This window comes from Eptesicus fuscus, chromosome 1 (assembly GCF_027574615.1).
Source record: "Eptesicus fuscus isolate TK198812 chromosome 1, DD_ASM_mEF_20220401, whole genome shotgun sequence".
Lineage (NCBI taxonomy): Eukaryota > Metazoa > Chordata > Mammalia > Chiroptera > Vespertilionidae > Eptesicus > Eptesicus fuscus.
In genome coordinates this window covers 57,254,456-57,278,727 of record NC_072473.1, presented here as the reverse complement: position 1 = coordinate 57,278,727, position 24,272 = coordinate 57,254,456, and the positions used below count along the sequence as shown (strand labels likewise).

Sequence of the window (24,272 nt, the reverse complement as noted above, 5' to 3'; positions counted from 1 at the left end):
CTTCAGGAAACTAGTGACCAACTCTTAAATACCTAAGACATTGAGCATCTCTTGTAATCACTATCTCTACCTACAGGTGTTGACATGCTAGTTCCTGCTATGGGATGTGAACTCAGAGATTTCCAATGTAGCTTTATATAGAGGGGAACTGCATATCTCTTTCTTCAAATTCTCTTTAAACAATTTCCACAATAAAAAAAATTAAATGGCAGCACTTGGAATGAGAGGTATTATCTAAAAAGAAATCTCTGGGCTTGGATCTAAAATCCTTGGACAGGGAGACTTCAAAATGACAGCGGAGTAAGTAGACGGTAAACTGACACATTCCCAGGACCAACTGTAAACACAAATAAATACAGAAGAAAAACCCTGAAAAATAAACTGAAGACTAGCTGGAGAGAACCCTGATAACCAAGAATGGAAAGTGGAGACCACATAGAGATTTATAGGAAGTGCAGAGGCGCGAAAGGGCTGGCCAGGCCCCCACAGACAGCAACTAAAGTCCTGGAGGGATATCTACAAACATATTGCTACAAGAGATGTCAGATATTTGCTTCCTATGGTTTCTTCTAGGATTTTTATGGTTTTGTGACTTACATTTAAGTCTTTTATCCATTTTGAGTTTACAGCCCAAGTGCCCATCAGTAGATGAGTAGATAAAAAAGCTGGTACATTTACACCATGAATAATATGCAGCTGTAAAAAAGAAGGATATCTTCCCCATTGAGACAGCATGGGGGGACATGGAAAGTATTATGCTAAGGGAAATAAGCCAGTCAGGGAAAGACAGTATCACATGATCTCACTTATATGTGGAATGTAATGAACACAATGAACTGATGAACAAAATAGATCCAGAGATATAGTAGCATGGAATAGAATATTGAATCTCAGAGGGAAGGTGAGGGTGGGTGGGTGGGAAGAAATCAACCAAAGAACTCATATGCATATATGCATAACCCATGGACACAAACAATAGGGTGGTGAAGGCCTGGGGTGGGAGATGGGGGTGGGCTAGATGAGGTCAATGGGAGATAAAGGGGACAAATGAAATACTTCCAACAAAAAAGATTTAATTTTTTTAAAAAAGAGTGGTTGCTAGAGGTGGGGATGAGAATGGGTAAAAGGAGTCAAAAGGGAAAGATGATTACTAGAATTAGTGGGGTGATCATATTGTAAGGTATAAAAATGTTAAATAACTCTATTGTACATGTGAAAATAATATATTATTATATACTACTTATACTTTAAAAATAAATTTTAAAAAGGTACAAACATTAAATTTTATAAAGAGGTAATATGCAAATTAGCCAGGATGCCCTAACAGTCACGACCGGCTCAGGAGGAGGTTGCGTGCGAAGATGGGTGGGAGGGGACTGCTTGCACTGTGAGGCAAGCCATGGATGGTGCAGCCCCAGGAGCAGAGAGGCATGGGGGCATGCACAGGTCACCGCCACCACTACCTGGGTCCAGCAGGCCTAGGAGCAGGAGCAGAGAGGCAGGTGGGTGTGCCCAGGCCGCTGCCATGGAGCGGGAGTGAAGAGGCAGGGTGGCATGCCCAGGTCACTGCTGCCCAGCCCCAGCAGGTGTGCCTCTCCACGTGAGCTGCAGAGGAAACACCTTTTCTGACCGCTCATTGCCTAAGCTCCCGGAATGCCACTTGCAGCATTCTTTTTTTTTTTAAATTCAAAATGCAAACAAGAAAGATGTTTATCAAGTAGAAATCAGAAGTCCCCATAATCTAATTTGGTTCTCCTCCACACACTATCAATTGCCGTGCTACTTGGTATGCCAATATGACATGAAGCAAGTGAAACAGACATGGTTCACAAAACAAGGTCATCTCCATGCATGGCTCACTCAACTGTTTTTTTTCCTTATCCCCCTATTATCTCCCATCCCCCAACTCATGCCCTCACACCCCTGTTGTCTGTGTCCATTAGTTCGGCTTATATGCTTGCATACAAGCCCTTTGGTTGATCTCTTCCACTTACACACACCCTTCCCCTATTTTTCCTCTGAGGTTTGACCGTCTGATCAATGTTTCTTTGTCTCTGGATCTGTTTTTGTTCATCACTTTATGTTGTTCATCATATTCCATAAATGAGTGAGATCATGTAATATTTACCTTTCTCTGACTGGCTTATTTCACTTAGCATAATGCTCATCAGTTCCATCCATGTTGTTGAAATGGTAAGAACTCCTTTTTTACCACAGTGTAGTATTCCATTGTGTAGATGTACCATGGTTTTTAATATACTCATCTGATGATGGGCACTTAGGCTATTTCCAAATCTTAGCTATGGTGAATTATGCTGCTATAAACATAGGGGTGCATTTATCCTTTCTAATTGGTGTTTCTAGTTTCTTGGGATATATTCCTACAAGTGGGATCACTGGGTCAAATAGGAGTTCCATTTTTAGTTTTTTGAGGAAACTCCATACTGTTCTCCACAGTGGCTGCACCAGCCTGCAATCCCACCAGCAGTGCACGAGGGTTCCTTTATCTCTGCATCCTGGCCAGCACTTGTCTTTTGTTGATTTGTTGATGATAGCCAATCTGACAGGTGTGACATGGTACTGCATTGTCATTTTGATTTGCATCTCTCAGATGATTATTGACTTTGAGCATGTTTTCATATGTCTCTTGGCCTTCCTTCTGTCTTCTTTTGAAAAGTATCTATTTAAATAAATGGAGTTACTAATCATCAGCAAATTGGATCCAGCAAATCGGATCCCCTAACTGCTCACCTGCCTGCCTGATGCCCCTAACCACTTTGACTGCCTACCTGATGCTAAGTTGTATGAGTTCCTTATAAATGTTTTGTTGATGGTTCCTTTGCTGTGCAAAAACGTTTTATTTTGATGTAGTCCCATTTGTTTATTTTCTTTTTAGTTTCCATTGCCTTAGGAGGAGTATCAGTGAAGAAATTGCTTCGGCATATGACTGAGATTTTGCTGCCTGTGGATTCCTCCAGTATTTTTATGGTTTTCCATCTTATATTTAAGTCCTTTATCCATTTTGAGTTTAATTTTGTGTATGGTGTAAGTTGCTGGACTGGTTTCATTTTTTGCATGTATCTGTCCAATTTTCCCAAAACCATTTATTGAAGAGACTGTCTTGACTCCATTGTATGTTCATGCCTCTTTTGTCAAATATTAATTGAGCATAGTGGTTTGGGTCGATATCTGGGTTCTCTATTCTATTCCATTGATCTACATGATCTATATGACTGTTCTTGTGCCAGTACCAGGCTGTTTTGATAACAGTGGCTTTGTAATAGAGCCTGACATCTGGTATTGAGATCCCTCCTACTTTGTTCTTCTTTATCAGGATTACTGTGGCTATTTGGGGACTTTTTATTCCAGATGAATTTTTGGAGAGTTTGTTCTAGGTCTCTGAAATATGCTCTTGGTATTTTAATGGGGAGTGCATTGAATCTGTTGATTGCTTTGGCTTGTATGGACATTTTAATGATGTTGATTTTACCAGTCTATGAACAGGGTTTGTTCTTCCATCTGTTTGTGTCTTCCTCTATCTCTTTTTTTCAGTGTCCTGTAGTTTTGTACAAATAGGTCTTTTACCTCCTTAGTTAAGTTTATTCTTAGGTATCTTAATTTTTTTGGTGCGATAGTAAATGGGATTGCTTTTTTAGTCTCTCTTTCTGTAAGTTCATTATTGGTGTATAGAAATGCCATAAATTTCCTGGCATTAATTTCGTATCCTGCTACACTGCTGAATTCATTTATTAAGTCTAATAATTTTTGATGGGATCTTTAGATTTTTCTATGTACAGTATCATGTTATCTGTAAATAAGGAAAGTTTTACTTCTTCTTTTCCAATTTGTATGTCTTTTATTTCTTTTTCTTGTCTGATCACAATGGCTAGTACTTCCAGTACTATGTCAAACAGGAGGGTGAGAGTGGGCATCCCTGTCTTGTTCCTGTTCTTAGGAGAAATGGTTTTAGTTTTGCCCATTGAGTATGATGTTGGTTGTGGATTTGTCATATACAGCTTTTATTATGTTGAGGTATGATCCTTCTATTGCCACCTGGCTGAGAGTTTTTATCAAGGGTGTTGGATTAGGTCAAATGCTTTTTCTGCGTCAATTGATATAATTATGTAATTTTTATCTCTCAATTTGTTTATGTGATGTATCACATTTATTGATTTGGAGATATTGTAACATCCTTGCATCCCCAGGATAAATCCTACTTGGTCATGGTGTATGATCTTTCTGATATAATGCTGGATCCGATTTGCTAGAATTTGGTTGAGGATTTTGGCATCTATGTTCATGAAGGATATTGGCCTGTACTTCTCTTTCATTGCGTTGTCTTTATCTGGTTTTGGTATTAGGGTGATGCCGGCTTCATAGAATGAGCTTGGAAGTGTTCCTTCCTCTTGAAATTTTAGGAATAGTCTGAGGAGGATAGGTTTTAGTTCTCCCTTGAATGTTTGGTAAAACTTCTCTGTGAAGCCATCTGGCACTGGGCTTTTTTTTGCTGGAAGCTTTTTCATGACTGCTTCAATTTCTTCCATCCTATTGGCCTATTGAGATTTTTAAAATCTTCCTGATTGAATTTTGTAAGGTTGTATTTTTCCGGGAATATGTCCATTTCCTCCACATTGTCTATTGTCTATTGTCCTCCACAACTCTATTTTGTTAGAATAGAGTTGTCCATAGTATTTTTTAACAATGCTTTGTATTTCTGTGTGGTCTCTTGTTATTTCACCTCTTTCATTTCTAATTTTGTTTATTTGGGTCCTCTCTCTTTGCTTCTTGGTGAGCCTGGCTAGAGGTTCATCAATCTTGCTTATCATTTCAAAGAACACGCTCTTGGTTTCATTGATTTTTTTTTCTGTCTCTATGTCATTTATTTCTGCTCTGATCTTTATTATCTCCTTCCTTCTGCTCAGTCTGGGCTTTTCTTGTTGCTCTCTTTCAAATTCTTTGAGTTGTAGAGTTAGATGATTTATTACCAATTTACCTCCCTTTTTTTTTTCTTTTTGAGGTAGGCCTATAGAATTATAAACTTCCCTCTCAGGACTGCTTTCATTGTGTCCTATAGAATTTGGATTGTTGTGTTTTTATTGTCATTAGTTTCCAGGATATTTTTAATTTATTCTTTGATTTCTTTGGTTAACCAATAATCCTATCTAATAATAGAGTAATATGTAAATAACCATCACTCCGCTACGCCCACGTTTGGGCGGCGGGAGGCTGGCGGGCAGGACTCGGGGTGGCCTATCTGGCCATTGAGAGGCACCGGGGGTGGGACTCACACAGGGGGGTGGGACTCCTACCCCCCCATGCCTCTAAACAGCTGGATCCGTGGCCACTGAGAGGGGCTGCCATGGATACCCGGCTCCCTGCCATCAGAGGCAGGGAGCTGGGTGTCTGCGTGTGCACCAGGCCAAAACCCTAGGGTCATCACGACCAGAAAGGCCTACTGGTAACCAGGAAGTGCATGGAGCACCTCTTGGTCCCTCCCATCTACTCCCCCCACCCCTGGCCCACAGGCTCCCATCAGGCTGGAGGGCCAATGGAGAGCCATAGGGAACCGGGCTGGGTGGAAGCAAAATGGGACTGGAGATTGGCGAGCGGGTGCAAGTCAGATCTCCTGCACCCTCCCCCAGCTGACATTCTTCTGAAAGGCACGTGGAGCCTCCACTGCACAGCCTTCCTGGACGAGGACTCACAGCTGTGAGAGACTCCAGAGCAGAGACTTCAAGAAGGACTTCAGTGCCTCCTCAGGGGGGAAAAACCACCACCTCCCTACTCCCCAGCTGCTTCAGTGTCTGCAAGAAACTGCGCATGCTCCTCCCTGAGAGATGGGCGGTTCCCTGATGGCGGCTGGGCCAGTGCAGGGATGGAGGGAGGGAGGGCGGGGCAGGAGCATGGGGGAAGCCCCAGTTCCCTGCACCTCCTCCCATAAGCATAGCCCTTCCAGGTGTTATGATAAAGAGTTGTGTTTTTCTAACTCTGTCCAGGTAAAGGAAACAAGTGTATGTTGACTTCTGATCTTACTCTCCGAGCCGCCAGTTAATCCCTCTGGATGCATTATATCCAACCTCCAAAGGATCCGAGGTGCAGGTTCAACCTTCATTCCATAGGTGAGGAAACTGACCAATAAACACATGGGTCTCATAACTCAGTGTCAGCTCCCGGAGAAATCTCCGGGTAATAACTCAGATTGTATATCTAAGGTAAGGTGACCAGATCGTCCTGCTTTTGGCGGGACAGTCCCAATTTTTAAGAATTTGTCCCGCATCCCACAGCGTTGGTGTGGGTCTTTTCAGGTTCATCTTGTTTATGACTCTCTGTGCTTGTGTGACTTATTTATTCCCCACTTCATGGAAGTTTTCTGACATTATTTCTTCAAATAGGTTTTCTAATCCTTGTTCTTATTTCTGTTGTTCTGGCACCCCTATTATTAGTATGGTGCTTTGTTTCATGTTGTTCCATAGCTCCCTTAGGTTCTCCTCCTGTCTTTTAATTTTTTTCTCTAATTGCAGTTCAGTTTGAGTGTATTTTGCTTCCCTGTTTTCTAATTTGCTAATTCGGTCTTCTGCTTCTCCTAGTCTACGGTTGAAACTTTCCATGGTGTTTTTTATTGCAGCTATATCACTCTTCATTTCATTTTAATTCTTACATAAGTTATTGATTTTTTAGTCCATTTCTTCTTGATTCTTGCATAAGTTGTCGATTTTTTTCCCTCCATCTGGTTTATGAACTGTTTGACCTTTATTCTCAATTATTTTTCTGACATATTGCATGCTTCTGTTTCACTTAGATGCTTTTCTGGCAATTCCTCCTTTTCTTTCCTTTGGGGGTTTCTTTGTCTACCCATTTTTTGTCTCACCGACTGATCTAGATGTTGAGTCGTGCAGGGTCTGCTCCTTGGGTGGCAGTGGTTCTTTGGGCTGTGGTTGCTCCTCGGGCTGCAATTGTTCCTCGTGTGGTTACAGAAGCGGCTGCTCCTCAGTTGGCAGTGGCTCCTCTGGTGGGTGCTGCTCACAGCAGTGGTGTCTCCTATGTTTGGTGGGGGAGGCTGCTCACACAGCTGCTGTTCCTTGGACTGGGGTGTGTTGATCATGAGGCTGCTGATTCTAGGATGGGGGCGTGCTGCGCGTGGTTACTGTTCCTTGGACGGGGTTGGGTTGCTTGTGCAGCTGCTGCTCCTCAGGTGGAGTGAGTTGCACATTCGGCTGCTGCTCCTTGGACAGGGATGGGCCACTCACCCAGCTGCTGCTCGTCAGACAGATACAGGCTGCATGTGGCTGCTGCTCCTTGGACCAGTGCGAGCTGTGCAGGGCTGCTGCTCCTTGGATGTGGGAATTCTACTTGTGTGGCTGCTGTTCTTTGGTCTGGGATGGGTGGCTCGGGAGGCTGCTGCTCCTTGAAATGGGGTGGGTTGCTCACGGTGCTGCTTTTCCTCATACGGGGGTGGGCTGCTCACACAGCTGCTGCTCCTTGGATGGGGGTAGGCTGCTCATGCACCTGTTGCTCCTCGGACAGGCGCAGGGTGTGGGCTGTGCACAGCTGCTGCAATTCAGATGGGGACAGGATGCGTGGGGCTACCGCTCCTCAATTGTGGGTGGGCTGCTTGTGTGGCTGCTGCTCCTTGAATGTGGAAGGCTGCTTGTGTGGTTGCTGCTGCTCGGACGGGGTAGCAGGCTGCTCACACAGCTGCTGCTCCTTGGACAGGGGCAGGCCACGTGAGGCTGCTGCTCTTAGGCCTGGGGTGGGCTGCTCGTTGGCTCCTGCTCCTTGGAGAGGATTGGGCTACTCACATGTCTGCTACTTGCATGGTTGCAGTGCCCTGGGCTAAGTCGTTGGGCCAGTCAGAGGGGAATGCTCTTCAGAACTCACAGGAGCTTGCGCCCGGGGTAGCTGGAGACTCATTGACCGTGGGACCACAGCCGAGGTAGCAGGTCCCTGGCAGGGGTGGCTTTCTCCAGAGATCCTCTGCCCTTCCTGGCTGCAAACTGTCTCACCAGCTGAGTCTCCTTTGCCAATTCTGGTTGCATGTTCTTTGCTTCAGCTGCTCATCCTATTTGCTCCGGGAGAAGGCTCAGGACATGTCCATCTATTTTGCTGCCATTTTTCTCACCTCTGAAGCGTTCTTGATAACTTGGGTAATAAGAATCCAAGAAGGTGATTTAGGGTTTTTCCACCTCACTCGTGGAGGAAAAAACAAAGTTCCACTGCTGGAGGGGCTAAAAAATGTCATATCCTGCCCTAGCCAGTTTGGCTTAGTGGATAGAGCCTTGGCCTGCAGAATGCAAGGTCCGGGTTTGATTCTGGTCAAGGGCACATACCTAGGTTGCAGGCTCCTCCCTGGCCGGGGCCCAGGTCAGGACTCATGCAGGAGGCAACCAATCGAAGTGTCCCTCTCACATTGATATTTCTCTCTGTCTTTCACTCTCTCTTCCATGCTCTCTAAAAATCAATGGAAAAATATCCTCAGGTGAGAATAAAAAAAGAAAGAAAGAAAGAAATATCATATCCTATGAAAGAGACATCTTGAAAATGCCTAAAGAAAGTTGTCATTTTTTGTGGTGAAGGGTCTCAAGTTCATGTTGATGAAAACACCTTGGGTGGCCGGCAGTGGCAGCAGCAGCAGGGTGATGGGGGTGGAACCTTCCCCTGAACAGCCCACAGAGGGAGGCCAGACTGCAGTTTAGGCCTTGTTCTGGCAGTAGGACACCCCCTTAGGGCTCCCGGACAGTGAGAGGGGGCAGGCTGGGCTAAGGGACACGCCCCCTCCAGTGCATGAATTTCATGCACTGGGCCTCTAGTTTAATTATAGAATAAATAAACCATGGAGATATAATATACAGCATGGTGACAGTGACTATAGTTAATAATATTGTATTGCATATTTGAAAATTACTAAGAGAGTAGATCTTAAAATTTCTCATCATGAAAAAAGAATAAAAATTGTGTGATGATGGATGTTAACTAAACTTATTGAGGCAATAATTTTATAACATATACATATGTCAAATTATTACATTGTGCACCTAAAGCTAATATAATATTGTACGTTAAATATATCTCAATTTTGAAAATTAATGTTAAAAAAGAAAATAGGTGAAAGACATAAAGGGAGATTTCACAAAAGGGAATATACAAATATCAAATAAGCACATAAAAAGTTGTTTGACATAAATAGTCATTAAGGAAATAGAAATTAAAATGTGATATCCCTACACACCTATCAGAATGACTCAAAGAAAACATAGTAACACCACCAAGTGCTGGCGAGTAATCAGAGAAGCTGGATCTCTCAACCACACTGGAGGAAATGTAAAATGGTAATTTGTACAATGACAAATTAGTTTGTCAGTGTTCTAAAGAAGTACATATATACTTATCATACAACCCAACAACTTTACACTCCCAGAGAAATAAAAATTTATGTTCACATGGAAGCTTGTATATAAATATTTATAGCAGTTTTATTTGTAATAACCCCAAACTGGAAACAACCCAGATGTCCCTGAAGGAGTGAATAGTTTTAAAAAATGTGATACATCCATACCATAGATTACTACTCAGCAATGAAAAAGAATGAACTATTGATATACACAACAACTTATATGAATCTCAAGAGCATAATGCTGAGTGTAAAAAGCCAATATCAAAAGGTTTCATATTATATGATTCCATTTATAAAACATTCTTGCAATGAAAGAATTACAGAGGTGAGAGAACAGATTAGTGATTACAAAAAGTTAGAGATGGTGTACCAATGGGGAACGGGGAGGTATGACTATTAAGGAAGAATTTTGTAAAACTGATGAACAAAAATAGAACCACAGTCATAGAAGCATTGAACAGACTGTCCAACATATGAAGGAAGGTAGAGGGTGAGAGGGTAACAGGTCAACCAAAGAACTTGTATGCATGCATATGAGCATAACCAATGAACACAGACAATAGGGGGATGGGGGCAGGTGCTGGGGGGTGGGGGTGGCTGGGGAGAGGTCAATGGGGGGGAAAGGAGACTTATGTAATACTTTAAAGATTTTTTTTTAAAAAAGAATTTTGTGGTAGTGAAAAAATTCTGTATCTGTATTACTAGTTGTGATTATAGGATCTACACATGTGATAAAATGGCATAATACTATACATAGAGTGTGTACCAATGTCAGTTTCCTGTTTTTGATATCCTATATAATAAAAGGCTAATATGCAAATCAACTGAACGGCGGAACAACTGGTCGCTATGATGCGCACTGACCATCAGGAGTCAGACACTCAAAGCAGGAGCTGCCCCTTGGTGGTCAGTGCACTCCCACAGGGGAAGCACCGCTCAGCCAGAAGCCAGGCTTACAGCTGGCGAGTGCAGCAGCTGTGGCGGGAGACTCTCCTGCCTCTGTGGCAGTCGGACATCCCCTGAGGGGTCCCGGACTGTGAGAGGGCACAGGATGGGCTGAGGGACCCTCCACCCCAGTGCACAAATGTCGTGTGCTGGGCCTCTAGTTGTACTATAATTATGTAAGATGTAACCATTGGGGAGAACTGGGTAAAGGTTACAAGGAGACTCTCTGTATTTTCTGTGGATCTATAATAATCTCTAAATAAAAGGTTTAACAACACATAATGCATCCTTGAAAATATAATTTAGACCTTTATATTTCTTAAAACTCAAGTCAAAATAAATACATCATTCTTTAATTAAAAATTAATGGTCTAGTGTATAAGTGTTCATAGCAGCTTTATTTGTAATAACTACAAACTGGAAACAACCTCAATCTCTAAAAAAACGAATGAACTATTGCTACATGTAGTATGTATGCATCTGAACATAGTTATGCTGAGTGAAAGGAGTCATACAAAAAAGAGTACATAATGTATGACTTCATTTATAGAAAATTCTAGAAAATATAAATGAATCAATAGTGACAGAAATCAGATCAATCATTGTCTGGGGGGTGCTGTTTGTGGGGACAAGTGAGAAGAAGGAATTATATGGAGAAAGAAGGAACTTTTGGGGATGATGAATTTGTTTACTATCTTGATTGTGGTGATGGTTTCATATATGTCCTGTATAATAAAGAGCTAATATGCTAATTAGACTGAACAGCAGAATGACCGTCTGGACAACCATCCAGATGAAGCCAAAGCTGCCACGGCTGTGAGGGCCAAGCCCCTTGCACGGATTTCGTGCATTGGGCTTCTAGTATATATGTGTATATATTTACCAAATTGATGAAATATGTATGGTTAATGGTATCTGTATATATAAAAGCCCAGCAACCTTTACAGTGGAACGACTGGACAACCAGAGTGACCAGTTGCTATGACGTTCACTGACCACCAGGGGGAAAGAAGCTCAACGCAGGAGCTGTCCCCTGGTGGTCAGTGAGCTCCCACAGCGGGAGCGCCGCTCATCCAAGCTGGGCTCATGGCTGGCGAGCACAGCGGCAGTGGTGGAAGCCACTTCTGCTATTGTGGCAGTGCTAAGGAGCTGTGAGCGAAGCAGTAAGGAGCAAGCAGGCGGGCAGTAAGGAGCAAGCAGGGAGGGCAGTAAGGAGCAAGCAGGAGGGGGGTAAGGAGTGAACAAGTGGGTGGTAAGGAGCGGCGAACCAAGCAGTAAGGAGCGGGCAGGTGGGTGGTTAAGAGCGAGAAAGCAGGCAGCAAGGAGTGAACAGGCAGGTGGTTAGTAGCAAGCATGGAGGTGGTTAGGAGCAAGGGGTCCCGGATTGCGAGAGGGATGTCTGACTGCTGGTTTAGGCCCCCTCGTGGTCCTGGATTATGAGAGGGCACAGGCCAGGCTGAGGGAATTTTGTGCATTGGGCCCCTAGTGTCAATTATAATTCAATTAGAGGAAGGAAGATGGCTGCCGATGGGAAGTCAGACTGCAAGATAGTGTGTGAGCGAGAGAAGGAAAAAAGTGTGTAGTCACACGAGGAATGTTTGTTTCTGAGTTGAGGGACAGCTATAATTACAGGGGACTGTGAGGGACAGCCGGACGGGGTTCCCCTGAACAGGCAGCTTCCACTGCTGCTGAGATCCCTCCCGGAGCAACTAGCTCTGATGCAGAGACCGCGACATCTTGAAGGGGAAAGTGGATGTTATCGGAATCCTGAAAACACTGAGAATCTACAACACTGGCACCCACTGAATAGCGGCAAACCCTGGAATAACCTAAAGACTCCACCAAAAACTATTAGACTTAATAAATGAATTCGGCAATGTAGCAGTATACAAAATTAATGTCAAGAAATCTACGGCATTTCTGTACACCAATAGTGAATTTACAGAAAGAGAGATTAAAAAAGCAATCCCATTTAAATCAAACTCCCCCCCAAAAATTAAGATATTTAGGAATAAACTTAACTAAGGAGGTAAAAGACCTATATTCGGAAAACTACAGGACACTGAAAAAAAGAGATAGAGGAAGACATAAACAAACGGAAAAACATACCATGTTCATGAATTGGTAGAATCAACATCATCAAAATGTCCATACTACCCAAAGCAATCTATAGATTCAATGCACTCTCCAGTAAAATACCAATGGCATAATTCACAGACCTAGAAAGAACTCTCCAAAAATTCATCTGGAATAAAAAGTCTCCAAATAGCCACAGCAATCCTGAGAAAGAAGAATAAACTAGGAGGGATCTCAATATCAGATATCAAGCTGTATTACAAAGCCACTGTTCTCAAAACAGCCTAGTACTGGCATAAGAACAGGCATATAGACCAATGGAATAGAATAGAGAACTCAGATATCAACCCAAACCACTATGCTCAATTGATAATTGACAAAGGAGGCATGAACACACAATGGAGTTAAGACAGTCTCTTCAATAAATGGTGTTGGGAAAATTGGACAGATACATGCAAAAAAAAAATGAAACCAGTCCAGCAACTTACACCATACACAAAAATAAACTCAAAATGGATAAAAGACTTAAACATAAGATGGGAAACCATAAAAATACTAGAGGCATCCACAGGCAGAGAAATCTCAGACATATGCCGAAGTAATTTCTTCACTGATACCACTCCTAGGGCAATGGAAGCTAAAGAGAAAATAAACAAATGGGACTACATCAAAATAAAAAGGTTTTGCACAGCAAAAGAAACCATCAACAAAACAACAAGAAAGCCCATTGTATGGGAGAACATATTTGCTTCTCCAACATTTACACGGAACTCATACAACTTAATAAAAGGAAGATAAATGATCCAATAAAAAATGGGCAATGGACCTAAATAGAATCTTTTTGAAAGAAGACAGAAGGAAGGCCAAGAGACATATGAAAACATGCTCAAAGTCACTAATTATCTGAGCAATGCAAATCAAAATGACAATGTGGTATCATCTCACACCTGTCAGAATGGCGATCATCAACAAATCAATAAACGACATGTGCTGGCGAGGATGCGGAGATAAAGGAACCCTCGTGCACTGCTGGTGGGAATGCAGACTGGTGCAGCCACTGTGGAGAACAGTATGGAGTTTCCTCAAAAAACTAAAAATGGAACTCCCATTTTACCCAGTGATCCCACTTCTATGAATATATCCCAAGAAACCAGAAATACCAATCAGAAAGGATATATGCACCTCTATGTTTATAGCAGCACAATTCACCATAGCTAAGATTTGGAAACAGCCTAAATGCCCATCAGCCAATGAGTGGATTAGAAAACTGTGGTACATCTACACAATGCAATACTACACTGCTATAAAAAAGAAGGAATTCTTACCATTTGCAGCAGCATGGATGGAACTGGAGAGCATTATGCTAAGTGAAAATAGCCAGGCAATTAAAGAAAAATACCCCATGATCTCACTCATTTGTGGAAAATAACATTATAACCTGATGAACAAAAAGATAGATACAGAGGCAGTAAAGCATAGAACAGACTGTCAAATTACAGCATGAAGGCTGGAGAGTGTTGGGGAGTCGGGGGAAGAGATCAACCGAAGGACTTGTATGAATGCATATAAGCACAACCAATGGACACAAGACACTGCGGGGGAAGTGGGGGGTATGAGGGCATGAGACAGCGGGTAGGGGAGGCTGGGGGAAAGTCAATGGGGGAAAAAAGGAGATATATGTACTACTATGTGTAATACTTTAAACAATAAACAAAAATACAGCCTTGGATTCTGACATTCGTGCTGGTTTTCAGGAGCCATCTTGCAGCTGCTTTTATATTGTTTCTTCCTTGTGGAGCATCTAGGGAGGGGAAGAGGCCACAGTGCCTGAGGCCAACTTCAGGAGGCCAGCAGTGGTGTCAGGATCAGGATTGTGCTGGTGGTGCAGGTCCATCAGTGCCTGGCCCATTCTCCAGAGATTGGACCTGTAGGACTACTGAGGGAGTGAGTGGCTGCCACCTGGCTGATGTGCCACCAGGGCGTGTCGGTCAGCTGAGTGGTGCTCCCACTGAGGGAGTGCACTGACCACCTGGGGGCAGCTCCTGTGTTGAACGTCTTCCCCCTGGTGGTCAGTGTGCATCATAGCAGCTGTTCATTCTGGTCTGTCCGGTTGTTTGCTTGTTTGGTTGCTTAGGCTTTTATATGTATAGATAAGGTTTAAAAACTCATCAGTAACAGAGCAATACTTAGGAACAACCTTGAGCTATTAGACCTTGAGCTTTTACTCCTGAGTTCCTCTCTATCTATCAAGATAAAATCCCCTATCCTTAAAACTTCAGCAATAAAATTTTACTTCTGTAATAAAATTTGATGTCCCTCTAACACATCTGACATCCCTTGTTTAGTATCAAGTGTTATTTTCATGGTACACAGGAATGCATCTTTGTATAATCGGTACCTCTGGCAATGCAATTTACAAGTTCAAAGCAGTTCTATAGAATTTATACTGCTGTGTTGTGCTTTTACCAAAGTATTTTCTTTGGTAGGAGAAGTAAACCATTTTAAATTAGTGTCAGTATCTATTAGCTTCCTCCACAATTTCTCTCTGATTAGGCAGAGTAAAGGGATGATGTCAACTATAACTTTCCCTGAATGAAGCTTCTATGAAACAAACATTTGCTTCCCCTTGCTAAGAGGACAAATCTCAGTTCATCAGAGTCCTATGGAAATAGGACCTGCACAGCCAGGCCAACATACAGGGATGTGAATCTAGCCTTCTATACACACAGTAGTTTAAGTTAGATGCCACTTTCAGAGTTCTTCACAAGGGTAACTTTTAATTCCTAGCAATGCATACCATTTGGGAATGCAGATTTCAAACATATATCAAAAAGGTAGGCAAATCTGTCAAAAAAATTTAAAAGTACCAACATACTTACAGTTTTTTCATTATTTTCAAAAGCTTCTCTTGCTTCTTCGAATGTGCAGAATTCTTCTTTGCATTCACGCTCAATATTTCCTTGTCTTATTTCTTCAAAAAGTCCATTAGCTCTTGGGTAGCGTTTTAGTACCGAATTTGCTTTTCCTCCCGTGAGGAAAACTAAAAAGAGATACAATAATAAGCATACACTTGTAATAAAAAATGTGTAAAGTTAATATACAAGATGAAAACTGCTAGATAGTTTTTAGAATACAGAGCCAACATCCTTAACCTCTTTCTGTGTGAGTCAGCAATGAAGTAGCATTTAGCTCCAAACCATCACATCTGCCATATTCTTCATCAAGTTAGTATGTCCTTTCAGTAGCAGGTGCTCTGGACAGGGACAGTGATATAGTTTACTATGTTATATTCAGACTTTAGCACGTTCTTGCCAACCATGGGTGTTTAAATATAGTAACAACGATACCACCATTTATTTTTAAATACATTTTATTGACTTTTTTACAGAGAGGAAGGAAGAAGGATAGAGTTAGAAACATTGATGAGAGATAAACATTGGTTAGCTTCTTCCTGCACGCCCCCCACTGGGGATATGCCAACAACCAAGGTACATGCCATTGACCAGAATCGAACCAGGTATCCTTCAGTCCACAGGCCGCCGCTCTCTCCACTGAGCCAAACCAGTTAGGGCTGATACCACCATTTATACCTATTATTATAAGTTGACACCTTGAGGTACTCTGCTGTTGGACAGCAGTAAGGAAATAAAAATCCAGTCTCTAGACTATCAATCTTTGTCCCTTAACTAAAAAACATAAAACTCCAACTAACCTAATGATATGAACCAAGAGGAGCTTTACTTGTATGAAAAAAAAAAAGACGTGACAAAACAATATCAAAAAATTAAGGTAAATTTAGCCATAATTCATTCCAAGGAAGGCTAATAATAATTTTGTTCTAAATTCACTTAAGTTAAACATATTGAGACATTTAAATATATTCAACCCCATTTTACTGTCCTTCAGAAAAAGAAAATTCTGCATGACTTAGAGGCATTTTATATAAACATTCAAAATACACACTTATCAGGAGGAGCCAACATGGCGGCGGAGGTGAACGGCTGATCTGTTGCCTCGCATGGCAGTTTCGGAAATACAACTAAAAGATGGACTGGTGAGCGCGGCGACTCCTGCTCGTGTCTCCCCAGGCCGGGCGGCTGCTCCTCTCAGTCAGCACCGCAGCCGGGGCCATGAGCTCGTGGGTGGCCGCGGAAGCTGCTGTGGCGGCAGCCGAGTCCGGACTCGGCGCAGTGGCTCTCGGTGAAGGGAGAGACCATCTTTCTGCAGGAGGGGCTCATCCGCGTCACCGACCTGGCCGAGCTGCCCAGTGAGATCCTCGGGGCCCCGGAGGCCGCCGACACCGACTTGGAGGATTCTTAGGAATTCCCGTCTTACATTCAAGTCCTTTAGCCATTTTGAGAGAGGAAAACCAAGAAGGCGGCAAATGAACTGCGCCACGCACAGCAATTTCACAAATACAACTGGAGGACAGAGCATCTGCCACCCAGAACCACAGGAGAGCTGGCTGAATGGTGGATTTACAGCTAAGAGGGAAGAGGAAAGAGCGAACTCAGAGGGGATAAGGTGCGGAGGCTCGTGGGTCGGGCTGGTGGCGGGGGAAGGGTCGTGCGGCTTTTTTTCCAACCCTAGGGGAGATTAGCTCCCCATCACCCTGAAATCCACCTTCTGGGGACTCGCGGGAGACCCAGACGCCTGCAGGGAGAGGCTGGACTCTTGGCCTTCATGTCGGAGAGTGGGAGTAACTTCCTTTTGGAAGTGCGCCCAGCAATCAGTGTTTGCTGTGCTGGAGTGCGGAACGAGGGGGCTTAGAAACGTGGAAAGCAGAAAAAGCAGACTTGCAGCCATTGCGGTTCGCCACGCCATGGCCTGGTGGCGCCCTGAGACCCGCCCCGCCCTGGGACCCGCCCCGCACGTTTTGCAGACCCGCCCCGCAAGTCTTGCAGGCCCACCTGGGCTCCAAGCAGCGGCTTTTGCATGTGGGTGGCCTGCCCTGTGGCAGCTTGACCAGATAAACTGCGGTTCTAGTCAGACTGCTCCAGGGCCGCTCAGACAGGAGGAGGAAACTGCAGTTTTTGCTGTAATCCCTGCTGAGTGGCCTCAGGCAGTAGCTGACCTACACTCCATTGGAGACCCAGAAACGAGGGCATCTAGTGGTCGGTGTGAGATGACACCAAATTTCAACCACTCGCATAAGGGACACATTCAAAAGGCAGACTCAGTGAGCGCCAAAGCCTTGCTGCACCAAGACCCGGCCCATAAACGTGTCTCCTGCACAGCAACCCTTCCTTTATAGACACAGAGGGTCCTCACGGCCAATTGGCCTGGAGGACAATTCCTCCCAGTGACACCAACAACAATCAAGACTTAACTATATAAAGGAGGACCAAGATGGAGGCATAGGGCAGAAGCCTGATTGTTGCCTACCACAACTATTTTGAGACTACGACGGGAAAGCAGAGCAGACACCATCCAGAACCACTGGAGGGTTGGCTGAGCAGATGCTCTACAACTAGAATAAAAGAGAGGGGTACGCGGGATGATGCTGATGCCGGTGACCCAAAGACCACACTTTAAAAACTACGGCTCAGGCGACACAATGGCGGCCTGGAACATGCTTGGCGCAGTTCCCCCGGCGGTCTCCGGCTGAGGGGACGGCTCCACTTGCTGCCGAGCACGGACAGACGAGCCCCTGGGAGACATGGGGTGGGAGACTCCGCGCTTGCTGACCTCTGAGTCCTTCAAGAATCTCAACGCCCCGGAAGCGGCCAGATGCGCATGCTCGGTGACCGGCCACCGCTGCAGACCCAAGGGCCGACACAGCGACACCGGATCAGCCCACTGCCGCGCACTGGGCACACCAAAGCTTCGCCGAGCCCGCCGCCCAATGAGTTCTGCGGCAGCCGCCCTGGAGCTCTGAGAAAATGGCCGAAGGAATTGCTGAGAGGGAATTGACCAACAGGAATTGGGATCCAGAAGATGAAACCCCGCTGGGTCCCGGGTCTGGGTGAGGCCGCGCGCCCCTGGGTCCGGGTGTGGCTGGGAACTAGGTCAGGGTGAGACTGGGTCCCGGGTCCGGGCGAGGCCACATGCCCCTGGATCCGGGTTAAGGCCGCACGCACCTGGGTCCGGGTGAGGTTGGGTCCAGGGTCTGGGTGGGGCTATGCGCCCCTAGGTCCGGGTGAGGCTGGATCCTGGGTCCGGGTGGGGCCGTGCGCCCCTGGACCCGGGTGAGGCCACGCGACCCTGGGTCTGGGAGAGGCTAAGCGCCCCTGGGTCCGGGTGAGGCCACGCGCCCCTGGATCCGGGTAAGGCCGCACGCACCTGGGTCCGGGTGAGGCTGGGTCCAGGGTCCGGGTGGGGCCGCCCCCCTGGGTCCGGGTGAGGCTGGGTCCAGGGTCTGGGTGGGGCCACCCCCCTGGGTCCGGGTGAGGCTATGCGCCCCTAGGTCCGGGTGAGGCTATGCGCCCCTAGGTCCGGGTGAGGCTGGATCCTGGGTCAGGGTGGGGCCGTGCGCCCCTGGACCCGGGTGAGGCCACGCGAACCTGGGTCCGGGTGAGGCCACGCGCCCCTGGGTCCGGGTGAGGCCTCACACCCCTAGGTCCGGGTGAAGCCACACGCCCCTGGGTCCGGGTGATGCTGGATCCCAGGTCCAGGTGAGGCCATATGCCCCTGGGTCCGGGCGAGGCTGCGCACCCCTGGGCACGGGTGTGGTCACACGCCCTTGGGTCTGGGTAAGGCTGGGTCCCGGGTCTGGGTGAGGCTGCGCCTCTGGGTCCGGGAGAGGCCACGTGCCCCTGGGTCTGGGTGAAGCTGTATCCCGGGTCCAGGTGAGGCCGTGCGCCCCTGGATCCGGGTGAGGCCACATGCCCCTGGGTCCAGGTGAGGCCACGCACCCCTGGTTCTGGGAGAAGCCGGATCCCGTGTCCTGGTGAGGCCGTGCACCCTGGATCCGGGTGAGGCCACACGCCCCGGGGTCCGGGTAAGGCCACGCGCCCCTGGGTCCGGGTGAAGCCGGATCCCGGGTCCGGGTGAGGCCGTGCGCCCCTGGATCCGTGTGAGGCTACACACCCCTGGGTCCGGGTGAGGCCACGCACCCCTGGGTCTGGGTGAAGCCGGATCCCGGGTCTGGGTGAGGCCGGATCCCGGGTCTGGGTGAGGCCATGCGCCCCTGGGTCCGGGTGAAGCTGAATCCTGGGTCCTGGCGAGGCCGTGTGCCCCTGGATCCGGGTAAGGCTGGATCCCGGGTCCGGGTGAGGCCGTGTGCCCCTGGATCTGGGTGAGGCTGGGTCCCGGGCCCGGATGAGGCCATGTGCCCCTGGATCCAGATGAGGCTGGGTCCCAGGCCCGGGTGAGTCCACGTGCCCCTGGGTCCGGGTGAAGGTGGATCCTGGGTCCGGGTGAGGCCGTGAGCCCCTGGATCCGGGTGAGGCTGGGTCCCGGGTCTGGGTGAGGCCTCGCGCCCCTGGGTCCGAATGAAGCTGGATCCCAGGTCCGGGTGAGGCCGTGTGCCCCTGTATCCAGATGAGGCTGGGTCCCAGGCCCGGGTGAGGCCACGCGCCCCTGGATCTGAGTGAAGCTGGGTCCCGGGTCCGGGTGAGGATGCGTGCACCTGGGTCCGGGTGAGGCCACGTGTGGTCCCTGGGACTTGCATGCATACATATAATCATAACCAAAGGGCACAGACAGTAGGGGGGTGGGGACATGTGTCATGGGCTGGAAAGAAGTAAATGGGGGGAAAAGAAACATATGTAATACTTTCAACAATAAATAATTTAAATTAAAAAGACACCATTGCGGACCTCAGAAAAACAAATAAATAAATAAACAAAACAAAACAAAACAAAAAATACAACAAAGAGATAAGGAAGGCCACTTCATAATACTAAAGGGATTGATAAAACAACAGGCTATAAGTCTGATAAACATATATGCACCTAATACAGGAGCATCTAAATATATAAAAAAATTCTGGAGGGTATCAAGTGAGAGAGTGACAGCAATGTGATCATAGTAGGGGACTTTAATACTCCACTAACATCACTGGATAAATCTTCTAGAAAAAAAAATCAATAAGGAAACAGCAATCCTAAATGACACTCTAGAACAGAAGGAACTAATTTACATCTCCAGAATATTCTATCCTAAACCTATGGAATATCCATTCTTCTCAAGTGCACATAGGGCATTTTCAAAGATAGAACACATGTTAGGACACAAGCTAAGTCTCTACAAATTCAAAAAGACTGAAATCATATCAAGCATCTTCTCAGACCGCAATTACATAAAATTAGAAATCAGCTACATTAAAAGCTCTCAAAAACAAGCAAATACATGGAAGCTAAATAGCATGTTATTAAACAATGAATGGGCTACCAAAGAGATCAAAGAAGAAATTTTTTAAAAATCCTAGAAATAAATGAAAATGAATACACAACAATCCAAAATCTATGGGACACAGTGAAAGCAGTCCTGAGAGGGAAGTTCATAGCACTACAGGCCTACCTCAAAAAACAAGAAAAACTGGTAATAAATTATCTAACACTACAACTTAAAGAATTAGAAAGAGAACAAGAAAATCCCAGAATAAGTAGAAGGAAGGAAATAATAAAGATCAGAGCAGAAATAAATAAAAAAATGGAAAAGGACCAGTCAGAATTTAAGCATGCACTGACTGAAATAAAGAATAATTATATAAAGATTCAACAGTAGACAAGAGGATCCCAAAAATCAGGTCAAAGATTTGAAATATGAAGAAGCAAAAAAAGTCCAACTGGAAGAGCAAAAAGAAAAAAGAATCCAAAAATATGAAGATAGTGTAAGGAGCCTCTGGGACAACTTCAAGCGTACCAACATCCAAATTATGGGGTGCCAGAAGAAGAGAGAGAGCAAGAAATTGAAAACCTATTTAAAGAAATAATGACAGAAAACTTTCCCTACCTGGCGAAAGAAATAGACTTACAAGTCCAGGAAGCACACAGAACCCCAAACAAGAGGAATCCAAAGAGGACCACACCAAGACACATCATAATTAAAATGCCAAGGACAAAAGACAAAGAGAGAATATTAAAAGCAGCAAGAGAAAAACAGTTAGTTACCTACAATGGAGCACCCATACGATTGTCAGCTGATTTCTCAACAGAAACTATGGCCTGCATATGGCAAGAAAAATTTATTGATTATTCTTATTTCCATGACAACATAACAATTTGCAAAAGTTCAATAAGAATCTGTCTTGCCGAAACCGGTTTGGCTCGGTTGGATAGAGCATCGGCCTGCAGACTGAAGGGTCCCAGGTTCGATTCCAGTCAAGGGCATGTACCTTGGTTGTGGGCACATCCAGTAGGGGATGTGCAGGAGGCAGCTGGTCGATGTTTCTCTCTCATTGATGTTTCTAGCTCTCTATCCCTCTCCCTTCCTCTCTGTAAAAAATCAATAAAATATATATATTTTTTAAAAAATAATCTGTCATCGTTGCAACAGAACATAATTCAAAATATTTCTTATTTAATGAAGACTCTGATTGGAATATCATATTTGGGAATAATGTGAACAAAATCAGATATGACCAGATACTTTAAAAAAACAAAAAAACATGTTTTTATTGACTTTTAGAGAAAAAAGAAGGGAGATGGAGAGAGAAGGGAGATGGAGAAAGGGAGATGGAGAAATGTCAATCAGATGCCTCCTGCAAGCCCCCCACTGGGATCAAGCCTGAAATCGGAGCAGGGAATGGAACCAGCAACCTCTTGGTGCATGGGACAAAGCTCAACCACCTGAGCCACATGGCTAGGGCATGACCAGACACTTTTAAGGGATTAAAGTTGACTTTATGGAGCCAATGCACAAAAAGCCCTCTTGAGAAAACTGGCCTGGTACCTGGCTTACAGGGCTCCCAGCCTTACAGATGAATAAGGATGGTCACTTCTGGAAGGCCCAGGAATCTTAGGCTATATGGATGTCAAGAAGAGAAGAATTCAAAGAGAAGCATGCTCTCACTCATATGTGGAATCTAAGTAAAAAAATAAACTGATGAACAGAGTGGATCCAGAGACATGGAAGCATGGAACAGAGTGCAGAATCTCAGAGGGAAGGCAGGGGAGTGTGGGTGGGTGGGAGGTAATTAACCAAGGACCTTGTATGCATATATGCATGGCCCATGGACACAGACAATGGGGTGGTGAGGGCCTGGGGCGTGGGGCAGGAATGGGCTGGAGGTGGTCAATGGCAGGAAAAGGGGGACATATGTAATACTTTCAACAATAAAGAATTATTTTTTAAAATAAAATAAAAAATAAGAGAGGAATTCACCCCAAATTATAAGTATTGCAGTTGAAATCTTGACTTGGCTCTTTAGCCTCCAGGAGGCTTTTAAAAGTCTAATGTGAATTTCCTTATAAAAACTTCCAGCAAAGTAAACTTTAAAAGGCCTATGTGATCAATTATCATTCCTGATGTATTTGTGTAAATAATCATGTCAAATCTAATGACACCAGAATTATTTTGTAAACATAAATCAAAAAGGTAGGGGTGACTGGAGAGAGAAATTTTATGTTTCAATAGAACACCCTTGTGGGGTTTTAATTTTTGGTTTACACAATAGAAATTTATTGTCTCAGTTCTGGAGGCTAGAAGTCTCAAATCAAGATATTGGTAGATTAGTTACTTCTGAGAACTCTGAGGGAAGGATCTGCTCCATGCCATTCTCCTAGCTTCTGGTAGCCTCAAGCATTCCTTGGCTTGTAGGTGCCATGCTCCTTGTGTCTTCACGTCATCTTCCCTCTGTATATGTCTGTCTATATGGCTATGTTTTCCTTTTTTATAAGGTCACCAGTCCTAATGGATTAGGGCCAACCCTATAACCTCATCTTAACTTGATCATCTACAAAGACTTTGGTCACATTCACAGGTACTGAGGGTTAAGAATTCAACTTCTTTTCAGGAAACTCAGTTCAACCCATAACATAGTCTAAGGACAGAGCCAATAGACAGTCTATACTTCCTCTCCTCCTGTAGTATCCTAGTGAGCCCAATACTTCAGACACTAGATACTAAAAAGCAATATTAGGTTCAAATTGAAGACCCAATAGAGGCAAAAAGAACCTTGTAAACTCCAGGTAAACAATCCCAACTACATTCTTACCAGAAATATAGCCTTTCAAAAAAAAAAAGAAATATAGCCTTTCAGTTTTGTAAGACCTATAGGAAAATATTTTTTTAATATATATTTTATTGATCCTTTACAGAGAGGAAGAGAGAGGGACAGAGAGTTAGAAACATCGATGAGAGAGAAACATCGATCAGCTGCCTCTTGCACACCCCCTACTGGGGATGTGCCTGCAACCAAGATACATGCCCTTGACTGGAATCGAACCTTCGACCCTTGAGTCTGCAGGCCGACGCTCTATCCACTGAGCCAAACCAGCCCCAGCAGAAAAGATTTTTTAAAATTTCTTTATTGATTAAGGTATTACATATGTGTCCTCATCCCCACATTAACCCCCCCCAACTCCCACCCCTGGTGTCCGTGTCCATTGGTTAGGCTTATATGCATGCATACAAGTCCTTTGGTTGACCTCTCCCTCTTACCCCCACCCTCCCCTACCTTCCTTCTGAGGTTTGACAGTCTTATCGATGCTTCTCTGTCTCTGGATCTGTCCGTGTTCATCAGTTTATGTTGTTCATTATATTCCATAAATGAGTGAGATCATGTGGTATTTATCTTTCTCTGACTGGCTTATTTCACTTAGCATAATGCTCTCCAGTTCCATCCATGCTGTTGCAAATGGTAAGAATTCCTTCTTTTTTACTGCAGCATAGTATTCCATTGTGTAGATGTACCACAGTTTTTTAATCCACTCATCTGCTGATGGGCATTTAGGTTGTTTCCAAATCTTAGCTA

The 24,272-nt window shown here is 44.9% G+C and overlaps 1 protein-coding gene across 1 annotated transcript in view; it reads right to left on the bottom strand.

Annotated features, from left to right (window-relative positions):
* PRRG1 (proline rich and Gla domain 1) overlaps nt 1–24,272 on the bottom strand; it is a 262,809-nt gene that overhangs the window by 54,865 nt on the left and 183,672 nt on the right. The window contains exon 3 of the mRNA XM_028136435.2: nt 15,292–15,452. Coding sequence (XP_027992236.1) covers nt 15,292–15,452 — 161 coding nt within the window. The remainder of the gene's footprint in view (nt 1–15,291; nt 15,453–24,272) is intronic.